The following is a 22,562-nucleotide window of genomic DNA, read 5'->3' as shown; positions in this document are numbered from 1 at the left end:
GCCTTGAATCATTACGCATCCCATTTCCTACATCCATAATTTGCTTGTTATTTAGTAACTCCTATGATATTTATAAAATTATATCAGTATTTTTAGAAAAGAATGATATAAAAATATAGTATAGAATATAATTATATATATTACACTAAATCCAATCCTTTCCTTTCCAAATTTTCGTCTTATCCGTATTTCCTAATTCCTAGTTTCCCTAACTTTTAATTCCTCCACAACCTGACATTGGCTAACCTAACAAAAGCCATAACAAGAAGAAAAAAAAAAAAAAAATAAACAATGATTTGACAGAACCACACAATTAGTTCAAGAGAAAAATAGTTTTTGGCTTTCTGAAATACAAAATTGCGTAAAAAATTCATTCTATGTTGGCGAATATTAAAAAAGCTTTTAAATGGGGATCCCTCGTAAAAAAATCAGAAAATAAGAATTGGCAATCGTCACTGTTATTGGCAGCTTTTGTTGGGGTTCTTGAAGATGTTTTATTTTGGAAGAATATGTGGTTATCTCTTATATTTATTTTCATTTTCAACATTATCTATTTGTAAGTATACATGAAGATAATATAATAAAATTTAGTTTAGGTGTATAATTGCGACAACACGAAAGTAAGCAGACTTGTGTTTCATGCTTGTTTTAAAATAAAACAATTTGTTTTGTAATAAAATAAAATGCGCAGTTCAGTAATTATAACTTTATTGTGACGTCACACTGTTAGGGTTTGCTGTTTTGAAAAAAGGTAACGAACTTGAATGAAAAATTACTGTATTGGTATTTAAATGTTGTTAGTCGAAATAAGTTTAAGTGAGGAATACATATATGCATATGCAAGGAAAAACTGTTATTTTATTAATTATTTTTTGTTTCAGCATATGCCTTCATTTAGAAGTAAATTTCATGGAGTTCATATTCTATCTAACCACTGTAATAGTTGCCCTGGATGGTTTCGAATCTTGGTTGAAATACAAGCACAGAACAACTTGTTTAAAGAAGCTTGCTAGCCACAATGGAACTAAGCTTAGCTCTGCTGCATCTTATTTAAAGCAGTGGATGAAGATGCATTGGTGTGAATATGTCTATTTAAGAGAAACTAATCATACTAAGGTAAACTATTAGAAACATAACTTTGCCGAATATGATTCGTCATTTCTGAGGGCCTACCGCAAACAGCAAATACCAAAGTTCGCAAATTGCGGGCATATTTCTCTGAAGTGTAGATATAGAATATTAGGTAAGGATTCAAATAACATGTAATCTATATATATAAACATAAAAGTCCTGACTAACTGACTGACTGACTGACTGACTCACTTAAATCAACGCCCAGCCCAAACCGTTGGACCTAGAGAGCTGAATTTTTCACAATAGATAGCTTTTATGACGTTAGTATCCACTAAAAAGGGATTTTTCAAAATTCTTCCCCTAAGGGGATGAAATGAGGGTCCAAAATTTTTTAATTGCCGGACTTGAAACTTTGTATATGGACATATTATTAGAATACAGGAAAAGCCATTTCAGCGTTTTCAAAAATTCATCCCCTAACAGGGTTAAAAAGGGGTAGAAAATTTGAATCCATTACAAATGCTCTGAGACTTCTTAGAAAGCCATAATAGCCGATTACAAAAAAAAATCGACGTTTTTGAAAATTCAACTCCTAAGGGGGTTAAAAAGGGGTTAAAAGTTTGTTGGTTGTTGTGGGGTTAAAGGGGTCCTAATTTTATTTTAAGCTAGGTACTTTTTGAAACTTTGTGGAAAGATATTTAATTAAAAGAGATTAAAACTAATTTCTGCATTTTTGAAAATTCATCCTCCAAGGTGGTAAATAAGGGGTCGAAAATTTGTAGACTATATGGAGATCAGACTTCAATCTTTGTACAAAGGCATGGGTATTATTAGAATTTAAGAAATTAAAATTTAAGCGTTTTTAAATGTTCACCCCTAAAAGGGTTAAAAAGGTGTTGAAAGTATGAGCCCATTATAAATGCTTTGAAACTTCTTAGATAGGCATTATATAAGGTTACAAAAAAATTATTTTAACGTTCTTTAAAAATTCAACCCCTAAGGGGGTTAAAAAGGGGATGTAATTTTATATGTGGTACAAGTTTTCTTTTAAGCTAGGAAATTTAAACTTGGTAAAAGGGCATTATATTAAAATACCTAGACAAAAACTGATTACACCGTTTTTAAAATCTTCTAAGGGGGTTGAGGGGGATTATATCGAGAACACTTTTTTTTTCAGTTAGAGGCTTGCAACTTCGTAGTTTGTCAAAGTAAACTTCATGCTTTGTATAATTATTAACAACCTAGCGACCCGCCCCGGCTTCGCACCGGTGCAATGCTACAATAATATATAAACCTTCGCCTTGAATCACTATCTATTTAAAAAACCCGCATCAAAATCCGTTGCGTAGTTATAAAGATCTAAGCATACATAGAGACAGACAGACAGTAGGAAGCGACTTTGTTTTATACTATGTAGTGATGATGATTAACTGTCGCTACTGATATCTTTTGCTGCATAATATTCTATGCTCATGTAAAATATATAACCACCAACATACAAATCCACGCGTATGAAGTCGCGGGCAACAGCTAGTTAGATCATAAGGCTTAGCAGTACCATATACGGAAAGTCATATTGCAAGACTCTCCATATATGGTAGCGATGAAGTGTAGGTATAGACCTACTCCAATGAAGGCATAATTGACAGAAAAAGATGCCCGTAATTTGCAAACTTCGGTGTTCACAGTAGGCCCACTGATCAGGGTGTTATTTAATTTTACATTTGTTCTTTCAGGCTTTCTTGATGATGAACATAATCTTGGGTATGATTTTCCTTGTAGGGAAATACTTTAGTGGATACAAGTTAATGTATATTGTGCTTATGGTGACATGTCTTTTTTACAAGATAGCTAAACCAGTTGTTACACTTGCTCATAAAATACAACAAAATGCAGGTAAATTAATATTTACTTAAGTTACTTATTTGTGTTAACCATGTGTTAACCCATTAGCGTTTTGCAAGAAAAAATAATGACCTAAAAAAAGACCTTAAGAACAACATACTTACCTGCTTTATTCCAGTTCCGAGACAAAAAAAACTGGTGCTAATGGGTAGGTATAAAATAAAAATATAAAAGCTAAGCTAAATGTATTTAGGTCTACAAATACGGATGTAATCTGAAGTGAATATAACATGGTTCACAACTACATACCTGTTTATGAGTAAAGTAATCATTAATAGTTTATTTTTTACTTCATGTTCCTAAATATTTCTTGTTGCAGAATCAGATGGTGAATTAGAAGGTCTTATTCCTGAAATCACCGAGGGAGACATCAAGATACTGTCTCTAGAGCCTGAGACCAAACATGTTGTTGATGAAAGGCAAAGCCTAGGTTGTTATCCTGCCCTAATATTAATAAGATAGCTAAAATAACATGTTTAAGTTTTGTCATAAAATTAAATTTCAGACTATTGGAAGCCAGTAGATGTCCCTATGGAAGACAGTGACAGTTCTGACCATAGCAGTTCTCTTGTTACCAATATGTCAGTAGAAAAAATGCAAGCATTTGAAAAAGAAGTGGATATAACAGATTCCAGTGAAGATGAGTATATACCACTAGGTAAGGAACAATACAATCCATAATGATACCTATGATAAATTAAATTAAAAAGGCTGATCTCATATTAGCTGTTTCTATTTTACAGTACCACAAATAAATATTGCCTATTATTGGCTTGAAAGAACTTTCCTCTTTAATGATATGTTTACTTACAGTTCAGCAGAAGCAACTTCCTTCTACATTAGAGGAAGTTCAACCATCCGGGACCTGGGGTGGTACAGCTTACAATGCTTTCTTCAACTTCGCAGGAGCTGTCTCCAATATGGTGTATGCATCTCAGGAAGAAAATAAGAGGAAGCGCATGTCTAGTATAGACTCTTCAGATGGCTTTGAAATTATTGATAAGAGTGACTTAAATTAAGGACATATCAAGTTAAACAATACCAGTGACTTAAATTAAACTATTACTAATCATATTAGTAGTATTTATTTATGTCTTTAGTAATTATACATTGCATGACATGTTCTCCAATCTGGACATAAGTTCTTGATGCTGTTTTTTCAGAGCTTTTAATCTCACACCATTAAGAGCATTCCGGGAAACCAGGGCCTCTAGCATTGGCCGAGACATCTGAAACAAGATGTGAAATATTTACCTCAGACCACCAATTCAGTGCCATGGCCATGGCCTAGCCATTTGCATCCATAAAGAAAACACCATAAGATCGATATTTATAATGAAGTATATCCAATATAAAATTAATATAATAAGCTCAAGGAACATTCAGATGCATAGAGATGTAGGCAACTCATTGTGTTGTGCTAGAGATTTTAAACATATAATCATAACAATCACCTTTTCTACAATATGTCCTATAGCTATTGTCCTCACAGCTGCATTATGTTGTTTGATAATAATATCATCTGTTTCACTAGCGCCAACTTCATTCTGGTAGGCCTCATCCTCTTCTTCTTTAAGAATTGCTGGTAGTTGGGTTAATATCTGAAATGGATTACATATAAAAGTTATGAGATTACATATACAATTTTTACAAATACTGAAAAAACTTAGAAGAATATTTTAGCCAGGAAATGAATGCTCAAGAAAAGTTATAGAGGAAATGCTTGGAACCCAATTTTTGACTTAGTAGCTTTGTTTGGACTAGTCAGGAGGTGAACATAACAAAAGTCCCCGCCCGTAACCCTGGTGCCGGGAGGGGGGGGGGGGGGGGGGGGGTTGAGGGTTCCATTTTTCGATTATATCTCGGAAACTATGCGTCTGAGCGACATGGCCACTTTTTTTATTATTATTATCATGTGTATCTTATCTTATCTCCGTTTTGAAACTCTCGGGTCTTTCGAGCCTGGTTATTTATGGCGTGCGTGGGGATATAGATCCAACACGTAGAGGCCGTTTGGAGAGATTTGATGTCATGTAGAAAGCCTGCTGGAACCCATTCACGGGTACATCAATAGATACCCGTGAACCGGTTTTAGCAGGCATTGGAAGCTATTGTAGAGAATATGGACAGAGTACTGGTCTATGGTTTAAGTTTGGGTGGAAAAAAAGACTGGGCTATTGCAAAGAAGTCCGGACACCTGTCATAACATTGCTTGCACAAGTTATCGAGGCAGGTGGTGACTCGCCACTCGTTAGATGGGCACCTGATGCGCCATCGTAAAGACGGCCAGGCGCAACACCGGCGTGAGCGGCTCAGGGGTGTCGAGAGGTGTGCTGCGCTTTCTCCGAAGTTACTCGCGGCGTTATGCCCTTTAACACTTCCACCCCTGGAGCATATAGCTCTTACGACTCCCCTCTGGACGGCCAATGAAGGCAAGGGTCCACTCCGACCGACGAAGACACGCCGGATACGGAGACCCTGACCGACTCTCTGGAGCACTCGGGTCCGTGGGGTCGTCACTCCCCAACAGCTCGCCACAAGCTGCCCTGCGGGCTTATTATTATTATTAAGCCGTTTCATTTCCCATCTCAGGTTATTTGCTTTACTATTTATTTGTTTCATCATCATTTTTTTGGATAGGAACCCCTGTCTGGGTATAGGCCTCCTCCAGTTTTCTCTGTCTTTTGCTTGGTTTATCCACTCTTTTCCAGCTGTAGCTATGATGTCATCGCTCCATCGCTTAGTAGGTCGTGCTTGTCATCTTTTTCCACTGGGACCTTTCCATCTAGTTATTTCTGCTGTCCATCGCTTATCGTTGTAGCGTGCTACATGGCCAGTCCATCGCCATTTTAAACGTAGACAGTAGTTTTAATAACAAAACTTCCGTGAGACACAGTAGTGTAGGGCGTCAATTAATTTTGTCTTTTTCCGTATGGATTCGCTACTTATTTTGTGAATTTTCCTTATTTTTAATAGATTTAACAGACATGGCCACTTATACAAAATTAAAAGTGATTTAATTTGTTACAAGTTTTATTCAGTCAAGTTTTTCGATATCTTATAGTCTTTGGGATATCGGCTCTTGAAGGTTTATTTAGGGCTCTCGTTTTTATCTTGATTATCTACATCAGTGAAGCTGCTAGACCGGGTTTGGTATCGTTTTCGTATAAATCGGGGGTGCTGAATTCATTTATGGTATCAACATTGACACCATTCCTAAGTAAAAACAAAACTAAAAAAAAATGCTTTATTTAACTCCTCTTCACGCTTAAAACGCTGAACGGATTTCGTTGAAATTTGGTATAGAGATAGTTTGAGTCCCGGGACAGTACATATGATAGTTTTTATAACCAAAATCAACTTTTGAGGGTGTGGAAAGTGGGGTGGAAGTTTGTATGGGGAATTAATAACCGCTGAACCGATTTAAATAATATTTGGGATGGTCTACATGTTTGATTTAGTTGAAAATGATACCAAATATGACTTCAAACCTAAACTTAAACAGTATTAACCTCAGGAATTCAACTTCAGCGAAGAAGCTGAATTCCCCTCACACCTTCAAAGTATGATTTTTGAGATAAAAACTATCTTATGTCCAGTCTCGGGACTTCAAACATCTCTGTACCAAATTTCAACTAAATCGGTTCAGCGGTTTAAGTGTAAAGAGGAGTTAAAAAAAAGGTATTTGTTTAAAGTTTATATGTTTTTACTTCGGAACGGTGTCAATGTGATACCATAAATTAATTTGGCACTCCCGATTTATGCGAAAACGATACCAAACATGGCATAGTAGCTTTATTGATGTAGATATCAAGATACAATTTAGAGCCTCAAATAAACTTTCAATAGAGAATATCTCGAAATTAGACTTAGACTGAATTAAACTTGTAGCAAATTTAATCAGCTTTCGTTTTGTTTAAGTAGTCATGTCGCTAAGACGCAAAGTTTCCAAGATATGTGAATAATCGAAAAATTAAACCTTCATACCCCCCTCCCCCCCGGCACCAGGGTTACGGCCGGGGACTTGATATGTTCATCCCCTAACTAGTCCAAACAAAGTTACGTAGTAAAAAATTGTGCTCCTAGCATTTCCCTCTATACCTTCTTATTGCTTGGCCTAATTGAAGTATCATCATCATTTACCTCAAAATTGTTTGTCATGAGAGAGTCATTGTTGTTCACAACTTCCATTTCAATTTCTCTTCTGCTTTGGGTTGAGCCATCAGTGACAGATTGAAAGCAAGTAATTTGTATCTGCAATAGAAAAAGAACAGTTAAATCAGATTAGTATATATTCAAATACAGTACAATCTCACTAATCCGGCACTAATGCTGACACGAGAGAGCCGGATTATTGGAAAATTCTGATTACTGGAAGTCAGAGCAAATCTGCATATTATTTTGATGTGTTTTTAGTATGTCTTAGACACGTTACTAAAATACTAATTTCAAAGAACTGCTTCTACTGTTATCTGGAACTTAGCAATTTATAAAGAGATTGAAGTGTGTTAATGTAAGCGCACATAGTAAATTCAAATACAGTACAATCATAGTGATCATTTGTACCCCAATTTTAGTGCCAGATTACTGGGTACACAGGACTATCGAAGTGCTGGATTAATGAGATTTCACTGTAAATTAAATAATCATGGTATACTAACAGATGGAGCTTTGGTGCTTTGATCTGTAAGGAATGCAGCAAATATTATCCCAACAAAACTGGCGTCCATCCTTTGGTACATGGATTGTGTTGCAAGATCTGTAAACATAGAAAGCTCTGACATAATTTCATTACTTAAAGTAAATAATTTGTAATATCAGATTATCACTTAAAATTTTTTTTTTGTCTAATTTTAGATATGTATGTATTTAAAAAAATTTAAACACACAAACCCATGTTACTTAATTGTACAGCAAATAACATTGCATGTAGCATACATTTTATGGTTACTAAGCTTGGTTGAATTAGTGGTTTGTAATTTGTATCTATAGTAAATCTACAATCAAATGGTTTTTTTACATTAGAATAAGAATTGTTTATTGCCACATTATCAAGTACAAAAGAAAATGAAATAAAAGTACAAAAGAAAATAAAATAAAATTACATAAAACAAGAATAAGAAAAAACAATTATTAATTTATAAGTAAGTACAATCAATTGGGCAGGGTTTCCAGTCTCAGTGTGTGCCGGGCCGAGATGCCCGGCGCTGGTTTTCAGACCGGTCCCAGACTAGGACAGCCGGAGGGTAGCATAATTATTAACTATATCAATTACAATGATAACATCTGTGCTCGTAATTAAGTACAATTGACGCTGTGGTCATTAAAATAGGAACAATTGAAGATAATAATAACAAGTTAAATTACAAAATGGAAACTTATAACATAAAGACATTGTAATAAAAATAATAACTAGACATGAGTGCCTGTGTGTACGTGTGTGTGTGTGTTTTTGAAATGCCAGAAGAAATAGAATATCAATTAGCAATTGTTTGCATGCAACAAGACCTCTGACTACAAAGGATTCAGATATTTTTAATGAATTTCATACCAACATGAGAAGGCCACACAGTAATATGGGGATGGGAGTGGTACCAGCCTACCACCCTTAGCGGCCGGCCTACTTCCGCTGCGAGCTCTTCCGCTCTTAATGTAGCCTGCACTAGCTGCTCCTCCGAGATCTCGACACGGTCAGGCTTCTTATCCAACCGCCGTAAAATAACCGATGATACTATTGAAACCAGCGAACCATTGTCGTGAACCTGAAATATGGATTTTGATTTATTAGTGGTTTAATATAAGAACCCCAAGACTTAGAAAATCTCCAATTAATCTGGTCCGTGTACCTCTCCAATTAATAGTCCCATTATTTCTTCTTTTTCTGTAGATAGTGCATGTTGAACGCAAACCAAGGTGACATCAGTAGATAGTAGTACTTTATTTAGCATTTTACAGCTTATTAAGTAGAAAAAAGTAAATAAATTCTGTGTACGTGTGACAGTGTTGTTTATCGACTGACAGTACCTCGACAGACTCATGGACTCCATAGACTCGACAGTACAGATTCAACCAGATGACAGATTCACTTTTTTATGCTTTTTTTGTAGAGATCAATACCATTTATACATTTCAGTTTAATCCAATAAGCATGTTCAAAATATCTTTCAGGATTTTTAAGCTTTACTGGTAAACCCAAGTAAACCTCAAAATAAATTAACAAAATCTGAAGACTATAGTCTAGCAAACACAACTTGTCAGTCAGTAAGAATCAGGAAAACTCATGGGAAAACTATACTCATCTCTTTCTTTTGGGTGCTAGTACTAGCGTAAGACAAAGACAGTATGATTATCTGTGTCTATGTTTGAAATGAGGCAGTCATAAGCCAAACTATACAAATACCAAGTTATGTTAGGTTAGCCAACATAATGAAATTCACAATGAATGTGTAATCTGTGGTTTAATATTGACAAATTTAAAATTTTATAATTTTATAATTTATTTGACATTTGGGCTTAAGCTTGTCTAACTTGTCTTGGGTTTGAACAATTGACTTGTTCCTGTAATTATAAGGTATTTTTATATTTCGATTCGTTAAAAATAGTTGAGACAAATTAGGTATAAAAGGAATAAACATGTTCCGTTTAGTAAAGGGTACCGAGATTTCGTTATTACCTGCTATAAAATGTAAGTATACTGACTGCCGTACTCTGTTATTATATTACCTCTAAAAATTTATTACCTCTAATTGGCTTGTAATTTATTAATTTAATGATTAACAAGTTTAGTTCAGTCCTTTCCGTTCGTCTATATGTCAGGAGGTTGTATTTTATTAACTGTAGGTAATCATTATATCGACAATTACAAAGTGTGTTTTTCTATTGGCCCTTTAAAAACTGTAACTGAGTATTTAATATACAGTGGAACTTCGATAAGGCGAAATCCTCGTTAACACGAAATAAAGTGCCATTCCCTTCTTTGTTCCCTTCCCTTCAAAGCCCAAAATCTCCATAATTCGAAATATTTAATCATTCTTGATTAAGGCGAAGTAACCATCAACGATTCCCTTCACGACTATCCAGTACAATTTTTACCTCTATCTCGAAAAATGAAAATCGACCTCTACAACTAGAAAAAATAGACGTATTGTGTTATCCCCTCTATTATCTTGAAGTTAAATATTGACTAATAAACCTACGTAACTTGAAGAAGATAATAAAACTGTACTTTACGCGTTTGTATATAATATAATTTACCTCTAATATGAATTATTCATGGGTTTTCTGTAACTCGAAACCCCTTTAAGACAAACAAAAAACCATTAGAACCTCCCGAAGTTGATGCCCTCTATGAGACGAAACCGCGTTAACCCTTAAATGCATAATGATGTATATATGCATCGTATATTTGATGGTCCGTGGCTCAATATGCAGCTATCCAAAATATTATTCCCTCAATCTATACAACATGACACATCTATTTCAATTTATTAAAAAGTTATACAAAAAATCATGCATTTAAGGGTTAACACAAAGTTTTTAGCGTTTTCCTTGAGATTCGTGTTATCGAGGTTTCACTGTATGTTTTTTCCTATTTGTTATTACTCTAGAAATGTTATACATATGAACATCACTAGGAATATGGTACTTTCAGGGCCTTCCTAGAAAGAAAAAATTGAGATTACGGTTTCATATTTGTTATGAATTAGTATGTCCAATTTGTAAAGATTTACATAAGTTTCATGTGTAATCCATACTTAATACTATAAATGCGAAAGTCTGTCTGTCTGTCTGTGTGTTACCTCTTCACGCTTAAACCTCTGAACCGATTTAGTTAAAATTTGGCATGGAGATAGTTTGAGTCCCAGGGAAGGACATAGGATAGTTTTCGAGTCGGAAATCATCCCTAAAGAGAGAGAAAAGGGGGGTGAAATTTAGAGATTTAGTGAATTGCCTGATAATTAATGTCAAGCAATTAAGCTTAAGCTCAAATTGAATGATTGCTATTACACTTTATCCAGATGCTAAACTATTAATAAATAACAAATATTATGATTATTTTTAGTATCCACAGGATTTAATGTAATATAACAACTGAAATATAATAAAAAATAGCATTCATATTCTTTGGATATCCTGCCACGGATATTTAGTATAGTCACAGAGCTGATTGTTGGTCCACATTATAGACACCAGGGGTATGTCTGTGACAACCCATAAAGAACCTAAGAAGCCATCAATCAAGACAGCGGTTCCTGGGCCCAAGACTCAGCAGTTGTTGGGTGAACTGAACAATCTACAGGTATGCCTTCTTTTATTACTAGTTTTTTTTTTTTTAACTACAAGTATGGATACTATAGGAAATAGTATTTTTTAAACTATCCAGTACTGCTCATAGGAAATAGTTTGGAACCCTAATTTGACTCTTGCTTAGGAAATGTTGCTGGTTTGATATAAAAAAAAAACAGAGTAAAATAGGGTTCATCCATTAATTACGTCACACGAATTTCGAGGTCCTTGTCACACTTGGTCACATTTGGCAAACCCCTCCCCCCTGGTGTGACGTCACATTTTTTCAATAAAATCGGCAAATCGAATTAAGTATTATTAATATTTTATCAAAATATTTTTGACAAGAAAATAAATATTAGTAATTTTATAACCCAAAACAGAGTAGGAAAGAAAATTCAACGATTAAAAACGATTATCGTTCCAAAAACTTGTTATTTAACTGTACAGCGAATATAATAATTTAAATAAGTTAAAGTGACGTCACCAAGTTTGTGACCCACCCCCCTCCCCCTTGTCACAACATGTCACATTTTATAGACAACTAAACGTGTGATGTAATTAATGTATGACCCCTTATGTTAGTAAAAAATAGACTATGATTACAACGGATTTGATTATGGTTGCATAAAGTTTAGCCAGTTAGTTTACTTGTTATGGAAATTTATTTCTGAATGTCTTTGATTTTAAAATATTGAGCATAAACTTTGTGCCAAGTATGGCCAAGCACTCAAACAGTCAGGTAATTTTTTATGTAAATTTCTAACTTACCTAATTAGGTACCCCAATTCATTGTTCTTAAGTGTATTTATTTACCTATAATAAAATAGTACCTATTCAAGATATTGTATGTTGACATAGTCTATTTGTGTAAAATTTGGGTAAACACCTAAAAGCTAGCTGTATGACAGACTTCATGTCTACTATACTGTAGGTGTAACTCTCGGATAATAGAAATCTTATTGCATAATACAGGGGTCGACAAACCAAGGCTTGCGGGTGGCATACAGTTCTTTGGACCTAGGATTGTGGCTTTTAAAAGGCAGAAAAATGTAGACCAAATTTCAAATAAAATTTATGGCTCTGAGATACCTAAAACGGATGATTTCTATTGTGCTTTGCTCTTCGTTTCAAAAGTTTGCCGAGCCCGGACCTTACCATCCTCGATCTAAACCTTGTTCCCTTGTCAATTACTCTTAATAAACAATACATATTGAATGTCAAGATAACTCTTCCGGTAAAAACAACGTAATAATTTGTTCTTGTATGTACGTAATATAGTACGCATTTACATATGTGAATAAGGGGCCGGTGCTTTATTCATTCCGCTCAATTTATTTTCAATTGAATAAACGGCTATAAATTGAAGGTGATCTTTATGTATTTTAATGGTACAGTCTCAGAATGTTTTATTTACTAGGTTGGTACAGTATTTTTAATAATATAAGTAAGTACTTAGTAGTAAGATAAACTGTTATTGTATTAAATATTCCGTTTAGTACTCGGCGGATTGTCGGTGTTCGGGATTATAAAATGAGACTAAAACTATTTTGCAGTGTTTGCATAGGTATGCTATTAAGGTAAAGTCAGTCAGGACAAGTGCGCTCATGGGCTAACTGCGTCTATAGGAAGGATGATTACAAGTATGACGTACAGCGAGCTGCAAAATTGCATGGACACGTTATGAATGGAATTTATTAAAGAGAAAATGAATTTTTTTTTTCTTCCCGGTTAAAGAGTAGCCCCAAGTGCGCACTTGTTCCGACCCCCGACTAACCCTTATCATTCATATTATTTTAACAAATGTTTATTGTAACAATTTGTCTTTGTCTATCTTCTTCTTCCTAGCGTTTGCTGCGTCCGCTTGTCAACGTCAACGTCGCTCTACGTCTAATATCAATGCATACATTTGGTTCGAACAAAGAGGATATAATAGGATAGAGCGGTACTGTCATAGTAAATTTTGTAGCCACTGTATAGTCACTGCCATCTATCGACACACGATTAAAACTAAAAACAAAAATATGAAAAAATGTATTTATATATGGATAAATGTTTTTTTTGGATTTGCAATATTTGCGTTAATTATTTTTATATTATTTTGACCCATGTTCTTTCACTGATATGCATTAAAATTGTTAAATAACAAACGAAACCGTAACGTCATCTATACGAGAGTAGGCCAAAGGTAGTGGCGCCATCTGATCGAGAATCAAATTTTCTTGATTTTCGAGGCACGTTTTTTCCTTAGACTGTATCCATCTATTACGGAGTTATATCTATCTTTGGTTCAAATGAGATGAGATAAATCATAATAACTGATCGTATTCATCAGATTTGCTGCCCGTGACACTAGGCAACAATATCACGATCTATCTCGAGTAGTTTGATGATAAAATCACCTTGGCGATAACAATGCCTGTTGTTATATGTATAATACACATAACTACATACACTAACTATATACTGTTGTTATATGATAAACATGATATTGATTACTATCACCTTTTAACAAGTAGTAATAGGTAGGCACTATAGTCAGTTACGTAATAAAACCAAATATAGTTCGACATGTATCGAGTCATTTCGAAATTTGAGTGTGGAAGCTTTCGCGATCGCTGATCGACGAAGTGTAAACTCGTTCAGTTTGAGTGGGTGGGTACTGGGTACTAGGCGCGAAAGCTGGAAACGGAAGGAGAAACTACCGTCTTCGGCATTAAAGTCAAATGTAGGATTGCACACAACACACACTTCTAGGGTTTCGTTCGTCTGCACTAACCCGACCATACCTACCCATGATAAAAAAATTGTTGTCCACTAATTTTAGCCGGTCAAAAAGTTGTTCAGTACGACTTACACCCTACACATTCACCTCGTAGAGTATGGCTAAGGGTTGAAAAGATACCGACCCAGTGGCGTAGCCCACGTCGCCCACGGCCTCGCACTTAGGGGGGCCTCGCAAAGCCAACCTTTTTATTAAGGAAAAACTCATTGAACAGGGCCTCGCAGATATGGTTTTTAGATTGGTTCACACTACGCCACTGTACCGACCTACACCTTGTTAAATTCAAGATACTACTGTAGTGTTGCTTTCTTTTTGTTTTTTCCACAATCAAAATGATTCCATCATCTTTGTTCCAGCAAGCTCAATCTGTGCAGCTGTTTGGCGACTACGACAAATGCGTCGGCAATTATTTCGTGGACGTGGACGGGAACGAGTTTCTAGATGCTTTTACCCAAATATCGTCGGTTCCGATAGGATACAACCACCCTGCGTTGCTGGGAGCTTTTGAAGATAAACATGCCCTTGTAAGTATTTCCAATGTTAATCTCGCTTGCATTAAAAATGTAAACCGACAAAATGTTTAACCTGCTTTTCTTAAAATGAAATATGAACCTGAAACCTTTGTTAACATTATAAAATGTAAAATAGTAAATGTTGGTGTTAACATTGCAAAAAATACAATGACTTATAAATCGCATAATTATTTAAAAGTTATTGACAAACTTCTTACTCGTAATTAGCTCTATGTTATTCAAGGACTTTTTGTGGTGCTGCCACACCACTGTTAACATGGTGTATAATTGTTGTATGATACGGTAACTAGAATAACATGTATTTATTTATTTAATCTTTATTTTACAAATAAAAAGTCAGTCTGCCAGTGCCAGTTAACCTTGGGCAAAGCAAATATTGCTATGATTATTATAGGTATAGAAAAACATTTGCTGTTATATAACATTTCATAACTACATTGTGGGATCGCCTTAGCCCAGGGTTGATACGATTTAAATCCCTTGATTAAAATCACGATTTAAATAGTCGTGATTTTAATCAAGGGATTTTTTCAAAAAACCATTGATTTAAATCATTAAATTTTTACTACAACCAAATCGGCCCAAAATTGTTTAGGGAATTCCCCGGACCACTACGGCACGCACACATGTGTAACCGTGTCATAGCGTAACAGTTTCGGGGAAACCCCGAAACTATAATACGAGACGCATGGTACCGAAACAGTTCCAGGATTCCCCGAAACTAAAACACGAGACGCATTTCGCTTCGTAATTGACTAGTGAAAGAGTGAATACAAAAAAAAGATGTCTGGAAGAAAAAAAGATGCTATGTGGGTTTATTTCGATGAAAAAAAGTCCGCTTCCGGCAATATATTTATTATATAACTGAACTGGCTATTTAATTAATAAAAAAAGACAAGAAAATGAAAAAATCAAAAAGATCTGATTTTATTAAATAAATCCGATTTAAATCAAATTAATCGGATGATTATGGTTTTTTTTATAAAAATCATGATTTTTATCAACCCTGCCTTAGCCAATATTCTCTTATTTCTCTTCTATAGAAATCCCTCATCAACCGGCCAGCGCTTGGAGTATTTCCATCCGCCGACTGGCCCTCGAAGCTCAAGAGCGTGTTGCTGCCTGTGGCCCCGCGCGGCCTGGACCACGTGTCCACGATGATGTGCGGCTCGTGCTCCAACGAGAACGCCTACAAGGCCGTGTTCTTCTGGTATCGCACCAAGCAGCGCGGGGGCAAGGTGGACTTTGCGCCGGAGGACGCGCACTCCTGCATGGTGAACCAACCGCCGGGATCCCCGGACTTGGCTATCATGTCATTTGAGGTAGAATTGCTTGTTTCATTATGTTGTATCTGATTATAGGCTTGCCGCATAACTCGGTCGTCTCCCTAGCAATGGGGCTCGGATGAAGAAGAGTCGTGTCATACGCCCCGCTTCCCCTGTCATACCAAGGGACACGTCTCAGTTAAACGGTAGGCCTGCCTATAGATAGGTTACTGAAAGTTGTAGATCATGTTTCTTAAACATTTCTAGGTAACCCATAGTACAGAGACAATTGTTAATCAATAGACCTTATCTCAGTTCAGTTCAGTTTCTTAAGGACAGTACAGATATTATAGTTAGTATGCAGGATTCAATCCACCTGTGACCAGTTGCTTTGCATGTTACTTAATTAATTACCCTCATTAGTTCGCATCCTTTTATCATGCATACTGTTAATAATTTGAAGTAATTGACAACAGTAAATTTTCAGCTGATGCTAATTGAATTTTTTTAATATATATTGTTCAGTCTTTAATTACTTTTATTAGGTACTATAGTATTTTTTTGTTTTGTACAAGCTCTCTGAATCGGTAACTAAAAGTAATAGTAAAAATTCTTCAAGACTATTACGGGTGCTTAAAACGTGTTCAATCAACTTTCAGGGAAGTTTCCATGGTCGTACCTTCGGAGCTTTGACCACCACAAGGTCGAAGCCGATACATAAAATAGATTGCCCGGCCTTCGATTGGCCCGTGGCCCCGTTCCCGAGATACAAGTACCCACTCCACGAGAATGAAGCCTACAACAATCAGGAAGATAAAAGGTAATGCTTTCCCACATACTTACCCGTACATACGTATATGCTGCATGCCACTCATAGATAAGATAGCATATTTATGATTTGGTATCCATGCAAATAGATTATGTAGATAGGTATATTTCAATGTTAGCAAGATTTACTTTGACATTATAACCAAGGTTATTCCTACCTAGTTAATTGCTTATTTCAGTGTGTTTCACGACGCGATCTCTTTGAAAAGAGATATTTTTTCGCGAACCCATGTAAAATTGCCTATTTTTTTAATAATTAAAAAAAAAAGAAAAAAAAATTACATCACACATTGCATCATTGGTACATTCAAACATAAAATCTTAAAAAACTACTTAACAATTAACATGGTAAACTATAGTCAAAAAATAATTCCAGAGCGGTTTTTTTTCTTTTATTCCTATCGCAATTTATCACAGTCCTAGTGAGTATGTTTCTCATTTCTTTCTTTTGTCATTCTTTTCAGGCTTCTCTTAGATGATTTTCCGTATAATTTTACTCGCCGCTTCGGAAACCGTCGTTGTCTTGTTTTACCTACAATTGAAGCATGATGCCAACATTTCGGTGCAGTAACATTTTAATAGCTTTACTTTTTAATAATTAAGTAGCTAGTTCCTTATTAAGCTTTTTTTTTATGCAGCGTCATACAATGCTAATAAAATAAGTATGTAACTTGATTTAGAACAAGTCATGCATGTCATTGGATTAATAACAAACGCATTGTTTTCACATGTTGACGCATATCAAAATTGACCAAGTCTTAAAAAAATCGTTTTTAAATTCAGGTACCACAAAACAAATGACGTATAGCGCAATCTACTTCAGTTGCCAAACTAGGGTGCACGATTTTTTCTTAGACATTCCAACTTCTACAATCAATAATCATAATCATAATAATCATAATCATTTATTTATTTCTTGAATGCGGTACAATAAAGGTGTATTAAAACAATTTTTGATCAGCACATCCTGCCTGAATAGGCATAGAAATAATAAGTATTACCTATAACTATGACTAGATTCTTAAGAACTATCATGCAGCATGCAAAAATTATAAAGTTCCGACCTTATACTACATTATACTAAATTTAATAAATATGCGGCATATAATCTAAAAATTATTTCAAAGAGTAAAAAGCATTTTGTACCAAAAAGTCCAACAAATATTTCCTAAATAGAGGCATATCGGATTCTCTTATTAAATTGGGTAGCTTGTTATACAATTTGGGTGCCATGCCATAAACACTTTTTGCACGCAAGGCTAACTAAGGCTAAGGTTAAAAACTCTTTAAATACAACACAGATAGTTCTTTTACTAATAAAAACGTGAATACGTCGATACTTATACGCAAAAATTAGTTGCAGTAATTTTGTCCCGATGAACCACCAAGATGCTTAACCAACAACGAGCTACGATATCTGAAAAGAATCTGATATATTAAAAGAATAAAGGTATCTAATAGTCTTACGGTTTTGACACCCCCTGGTACTGACTACTGACTAAAATAACCGACTTGGTTTTACATTACATCTCAAAACTTTTTTGTAGTAGAAGAACTGCGTTGAGAGACTTGCATCTTTTTACATGTAATGTTTTTGATGGGATTGTAATGTCAAGAATCAAGATCCATGTCGTCAAAGAAGTCATACGTTTTAATACTCTTAAATACTTTTTTGGTCTTGTTACATGCCCTTTCTACACAGTTTGGCTAAAAAATAAGTGCATTCCCGTTGCCAGGGAAGTTTTGGGATTATACTGAGCAACTTTTACGATGGGACCAACCACGAAATAGCGAAAAAAAAATTTACCCTCCCATAGAAAATGGACCAGCCAAAATGTATGAAAAGGCCAAATTTTTTTTCGTGATTTCGGGAATGCACTTATATTTTAGCCACCGTGTATAAGTTTGATATGCGTTAACGTACTTGTCTCGATTGAAAGCATGTGTGATGAAGTTGTCCCACCTTTTTATAATTTTATAATCGTAGCAATATGTAATTTAAAATTATGTTTCCCCGAAACCCGCGATTGAAAGGTCTTAAAATTTATAGGTGTTGCCTGTTCATAGGTGTTTTTATTGCCTGCATTTATTTGGTTGGCTTTTATCGCCAAATAATTTCAAAACAAACGCCTGAGCTTGTGCATGATTAATTGATTAGATTTGCGACGAGGTGATTTTGCTAGAGAAAAAAATCTGGGTATCATTCAGGAAATCAACGTTATCCATTATTGTTATATTGTCTATACTACATAGATGCCTGGAACAAATAGCGCGCATCATAGAAGAGCGTGAAAAATCCAGCAAGCCGGTGGCGGGCATAGTTGTGGAGCCGATACAGTCTGAGGGAGGAGACCACGAGGCGTCCCCGGCGTTCTTCCAGAGCCTTCAGCAGATCTGCCAGCGTGTAAGTTAAATTCTTCAAACAACTATATTTTTTGAACACCTTATGTAATACTGATATTTCCGATAAACCTACTGTGGCTATTGACAGGTTGTGACTAGCAGCTTAAAAAAAACTTAGTGTAAAATGACTTAGGTACCTACTATATTTTAACTTCGTGCTCCTTACCATACAAACATACAGCTATAGGGATTATGAACCTAGTTATATTCTTGGGTACGGTTGAATATCATTTGTTCGAATGTTTTAAGAGTCAAAAGAAATGCCATTTTGTTTTTATGAAGGTTGAAATTTCATTGAAACTGAGTCAAAAGCAACGGATTTGACTTCTCGTCAAAAGTGTCTACCGTTCTCTAATATCTTAATAAAAAGAGATAATAAAATTAATAAATGAAATGAAATGAAATATTTTTCTGTATGTAAAAAAAAATTACTGAATTTTGAAGGAACTTTTGAAGGTGAACTGTAGAGATATATCTCTATTTGGAAAAGTTTTCCGGGGTGTCTACTCCTCACGATTTCTGTATATCTGTAAATTAGGCAGCAGAAAGTTTTAAATGATGTACAAATCATTTAAAATAAGTTTTGGTTGTCAGACGGGAGTAGCTCTCATCGTAGACGAGGTTCAGACGGGGTGCGGGCCGACGGGCAAGATGTGGGCGCACGAGCACTTCGACCTGCCCTCGCCGCCGGACCTAGTCACGTTCAGTAAGAAAATGCTCACGGGCGGCTATTACACCTCGGCTGCGTTCAGGTAAGTGCTCCTATTTTAAATATATTTTAGAATTTGGGACCCTTGGTTGTTCTTCGACCCAGTGGAATATTTACCCCGCTCCTTGCTTGATGGCTTGTAACGAGATGTTTAGCTGCCGAATGAATTTGAATTTTTTGGATAAATCACAGCTAAAGTTATTCAGTCTTTGCCAGTCTTATAGTAGAAAATATAAGGCTAAAAGGTGTTATGCTGAAAGGAGGTCCTGTCCATGAAATATCTCAAGCAGTTTTGTGTAGGATCGTAACCACAGATTAGTATATGTTTGATCGTAACCAAACCATGTGTCGATTGAAGAGTTCGCTAAATTCTATAAACTATTTTATGGGGAGTTTCATAGATCACTGCTGAATCAAGTTGATCAGTCCACTAATTCTGATTGTTATTCACGCGTGAAGCAAATACTTCAATAGTAAAATAAGACGGCGCTTGTGTTCAATATATGAGAGTTTTTTAAATTCAAAATTACCTGACAACCCTGGCATTCAACATTAATTACTGTCGATTGGAATCGTTTCACTGCAGCGCCATCTGCGTTTAGTTAAGTGCGTTATACCTCATTGTATTGGTTGGTACGAAAATATTGTATACTTATAATATACACAATTACACAAAAGTACTTATTGCGTTATTCATATGCGCGTTACTGGCCTGAATTAGCTATGAATGGTTTGTCTTTATCTGTCATTTTGAAGTCAAAATGTATTTGTAAGAAACTGATAAAACATAATTTGTGTCGTTCTCAAGTAAAAGGTACCACATTGTCGCTTACCATAAGGGTGAAATTGCTTGCATCTCTATACGACTAACCTGTCAGAGCGTATGTGTGTGTGGTAAGCGACAATGTGGTACCTTTTACTTGAGAACGACACATTTAACTAAATCATACCCGTAAAGTTTTATGAAAAAAGGGGTTAGAGTTTCAATTAGAATATATTTCATTGAAATTTGGTATGCGAACCTATAAATAGGAAAGCATATTTTTGGATTATTTCAGGCCTGCACAGGCGTACAGGATTTTCAACACCTGGATGGGAGACCCAGGCAAGCTCATCCTCCTGGAGCAAGTACTTCGCGTCATTCAGCAAGAGAATCTATTAAGCAACGTTCAGAAAACTGGAAAAGTTTTGAAAGATGGTTTACATGAACTCGAGAAAGAATTCTCCAACACGTTAAACAGTGTGCGCGGTCGGGGCACGTTCTTGGCGTTCAACGCGCCTAATGCTAGCTTGAGGGACAAGATCAATAATGACTTGAAGAAAAATGGTAAGTTTTGGCGTTATTTGTTTTATAAGGCGTTTCCTGTTTTCCATACAGTTTGAAAGATTTGCTGTTCAAGTCAAATTCAATGTGTTTTATAAAAAAAAATGTTATCCGCTTTAATGCATGGGCTTCAGGGTAACTATGTTTTGCTACCTGTTTGAAAACGTATTAATATGTTAAGAATTTCTGACGTTTCCGTGCAAAAGGTGCATGGTTAGTTGTAGATAAGGGGCTAGTATCTTTTTTTTTTTTTTTAGGGTTCCGTACCTCAAAGGAAAAAACGGAACCCTTATAGGATCACTTTGTTGTCCGTCCGTTCGTCTGTCTCTCTGTCAAGACCCTTTATCTCGGGAACGCGTGGAGGTATCAAGTTGAAATTTAAACCATATAGTCTTATTAGTCTCAGTCCCTTGAAGCTGTGAAAAAATCAAACTTCTAAGTTAACGTAAACGAAGAAGGGCCGTTTATTTGTACGGAACCCTCGGTGGGCGAGTCCGACTCGCACTTGTCCGGTTTTTTTTTTCTGGTATGTTTTTAGCTATAATTCGAGTCTATAAAACCTGGTATTTTCTTTGGTGCAGGCGTGCTAGGCGGCACCTGTGGCGAGACGGCCATCCGCCTGCGGCCCGCGCTCACGTTCCAGGAGAAACACGCGCACATCTACCTCGACACCCTCAGGAAAACACTCAAGCAACTCTAAACGTACCTCGTCTCGACCTAACCCCATATAATACGGTTTTCATTTTATGCTGATGTATTTTGTGATATTAATTTTATACAACTACACATTTATATACGAGTATTAATACATATATTTGATTGACGACGTTTCATATTTTTATCGCAATGGAGCTTTATGTATGAAATGTCTAGGTATCAGAGAACGTCACAGGCTATGTTGCATTAAGTATGCAAAGCAAAAAGGCCGCTAACATCAATCATTTGTATTTTTTGTTTAATTTTGAATTTGCATTTTTTTCTTGAAATAGTTCTAAATTTATGGCTGTCTTAAAATATTACATTGTAATAAATTCTACGTAGGTATAGTTGAGGTAAGGATATGGTCAGTATTTTAAATGTCAAGACATTAGTGTGAATAGATTTTAATACAACCAGTATTATTTTTAAGAGCCAACGGGAGTGGTCATTTCTCCATACAAACGTACTCGACTGTTTCCTCCGTGGTTTTTGAAGCTAGAGGAATGATTTTTTCAACACAGATTAATATTGTCAATATCTGTGTCGGTGTGTTTTGCTTTTTTTGATATTTTTGTTTTTTAAGGCGATAGAGCCCTTCAAACATGGCCAAAAATGGCCTCACTGACTATGCCGCAATGAGAGGCGTGGTATTCAAAACTGATATCAATTAGCCAAAAAATCAAAACAGTCCGACACAGACAATTTCATAATCATTTAGATTTCCAAATTTGGTTACGATTGGTTAAGTTTT

General features: G+C 35.6%; 3 protein-coding genes across 4 annotated transcripts in view; 2 read left to right on the top strand and 1 right to left on the bottom strand.

Annotated features, from left to right (window-relative positions):
- The first annotated feature begins 290 nt into the window (after window positions 1-290).
- Window positions 291-22,562, top strand: part of LOC134742113 (uncharacterized) — a 106,423-nt gene continuing 84,151 nt past the window's right edge. The window contains exons 1-6 of one of the 2 annotated variants that reach the window (XM_063675066.1): window positions 291-556; window positions 882-1,116; window positions 2,811-2,970; window positions 3,299-3,409; window positions 3,485-3,637; window positions 3,793-4,044. In XM_063675066.1, the coding sequence (XP_063531136.1) occupies window positions 378-556; window positions 882-1,116; window positions 2,811-2,970; window positions 3,299-3,409; window positions 3,485-3,637; window positions 3,793-3,998 (1,044 nt within the window). In that variant the 5' untranslated portion in view covers window positions 291-377 and the 3' untranslated portion in view covers window positions 3,999-4,044. Of the gene's footprint in view, window positions 557-881; window positions 1,117-2,810; window positions 2,971-3,298; window positions 3,410-3,484; window positions 3,638-3,792; window positions 4,048-22,562 lie in introns of those variants that run through there. The other variant, XM_063675065.1, reaches the window with a different exon arrangement.
- On the bottom strand, window positions 4,046-9,002 carry LOC134742117 (lys-63-specific deubiquitinase BRCC36-like). Its single transcript, XM_063675078.1, has 6 exons — window positions 8,826-9,002; window positions 8,531-8,741; window positions 7,641-7,738; window positions 7,123-7,233; window positions 4,434-4,580; window positions 4,046-4,208 (listed from the first exon to the last, which is right to left on the bottom strand). Exons 1-6 carry the CDS (start codon window positions 8,925-8,927, stop codon window positions 4,083-4,085), a joined length of 795 nt encoding a protein of 264 aa, XP_063531148.1. The 5' UTR covers window positions 8,928-9,002; the 3' UTR covers window positions 4,046-4,082.
- Window positions 9,509-21,911, top strand: LOC134742112 (4-aminobutyrate aminotransferase, mitochondrial-like). Its single transcript, XM_063675064.1, has 9 exons — window positions 9,509-9,664; window positions 11,166-11,278; window positions 14,407-14,574; window positions 15,627-15,905; window positions 16,508-16,668; window positions 18,930-19,080; window positions 19,674-19,831; window positions 20,847-21,115; window positions 21,694-21,911. The coding sequence occupies exons 1-9, from the start codon at window positions 9,613-9,615 to the stop codon at window positions 21,810-21,812; spliced, it is 1,470 nt and encodes a 489-aa protein (XP_063531134.1). The 5' UTR covers window positions 9,509-9,612; the 3' UTR covers window positions 21,813-21,911.

Source organism: Cydia strobilella, chromosome 6 (genome assembly GCF_947568885.1).
Source record: "Cydia strobilella chromosome 6, ilCydStro3.1, whole genome shotgun sequence".
In the NCBI taxonomy this organism is placed as follows: Eukaryota; Metazoa; Arthropoda; class Insecta; order Lepidoptera; family Tortricidae; genus Cydia; species Cydia strobilella.
This window is presented reverse-complemented; position numbering and strand designations above follow the sequence as displayed.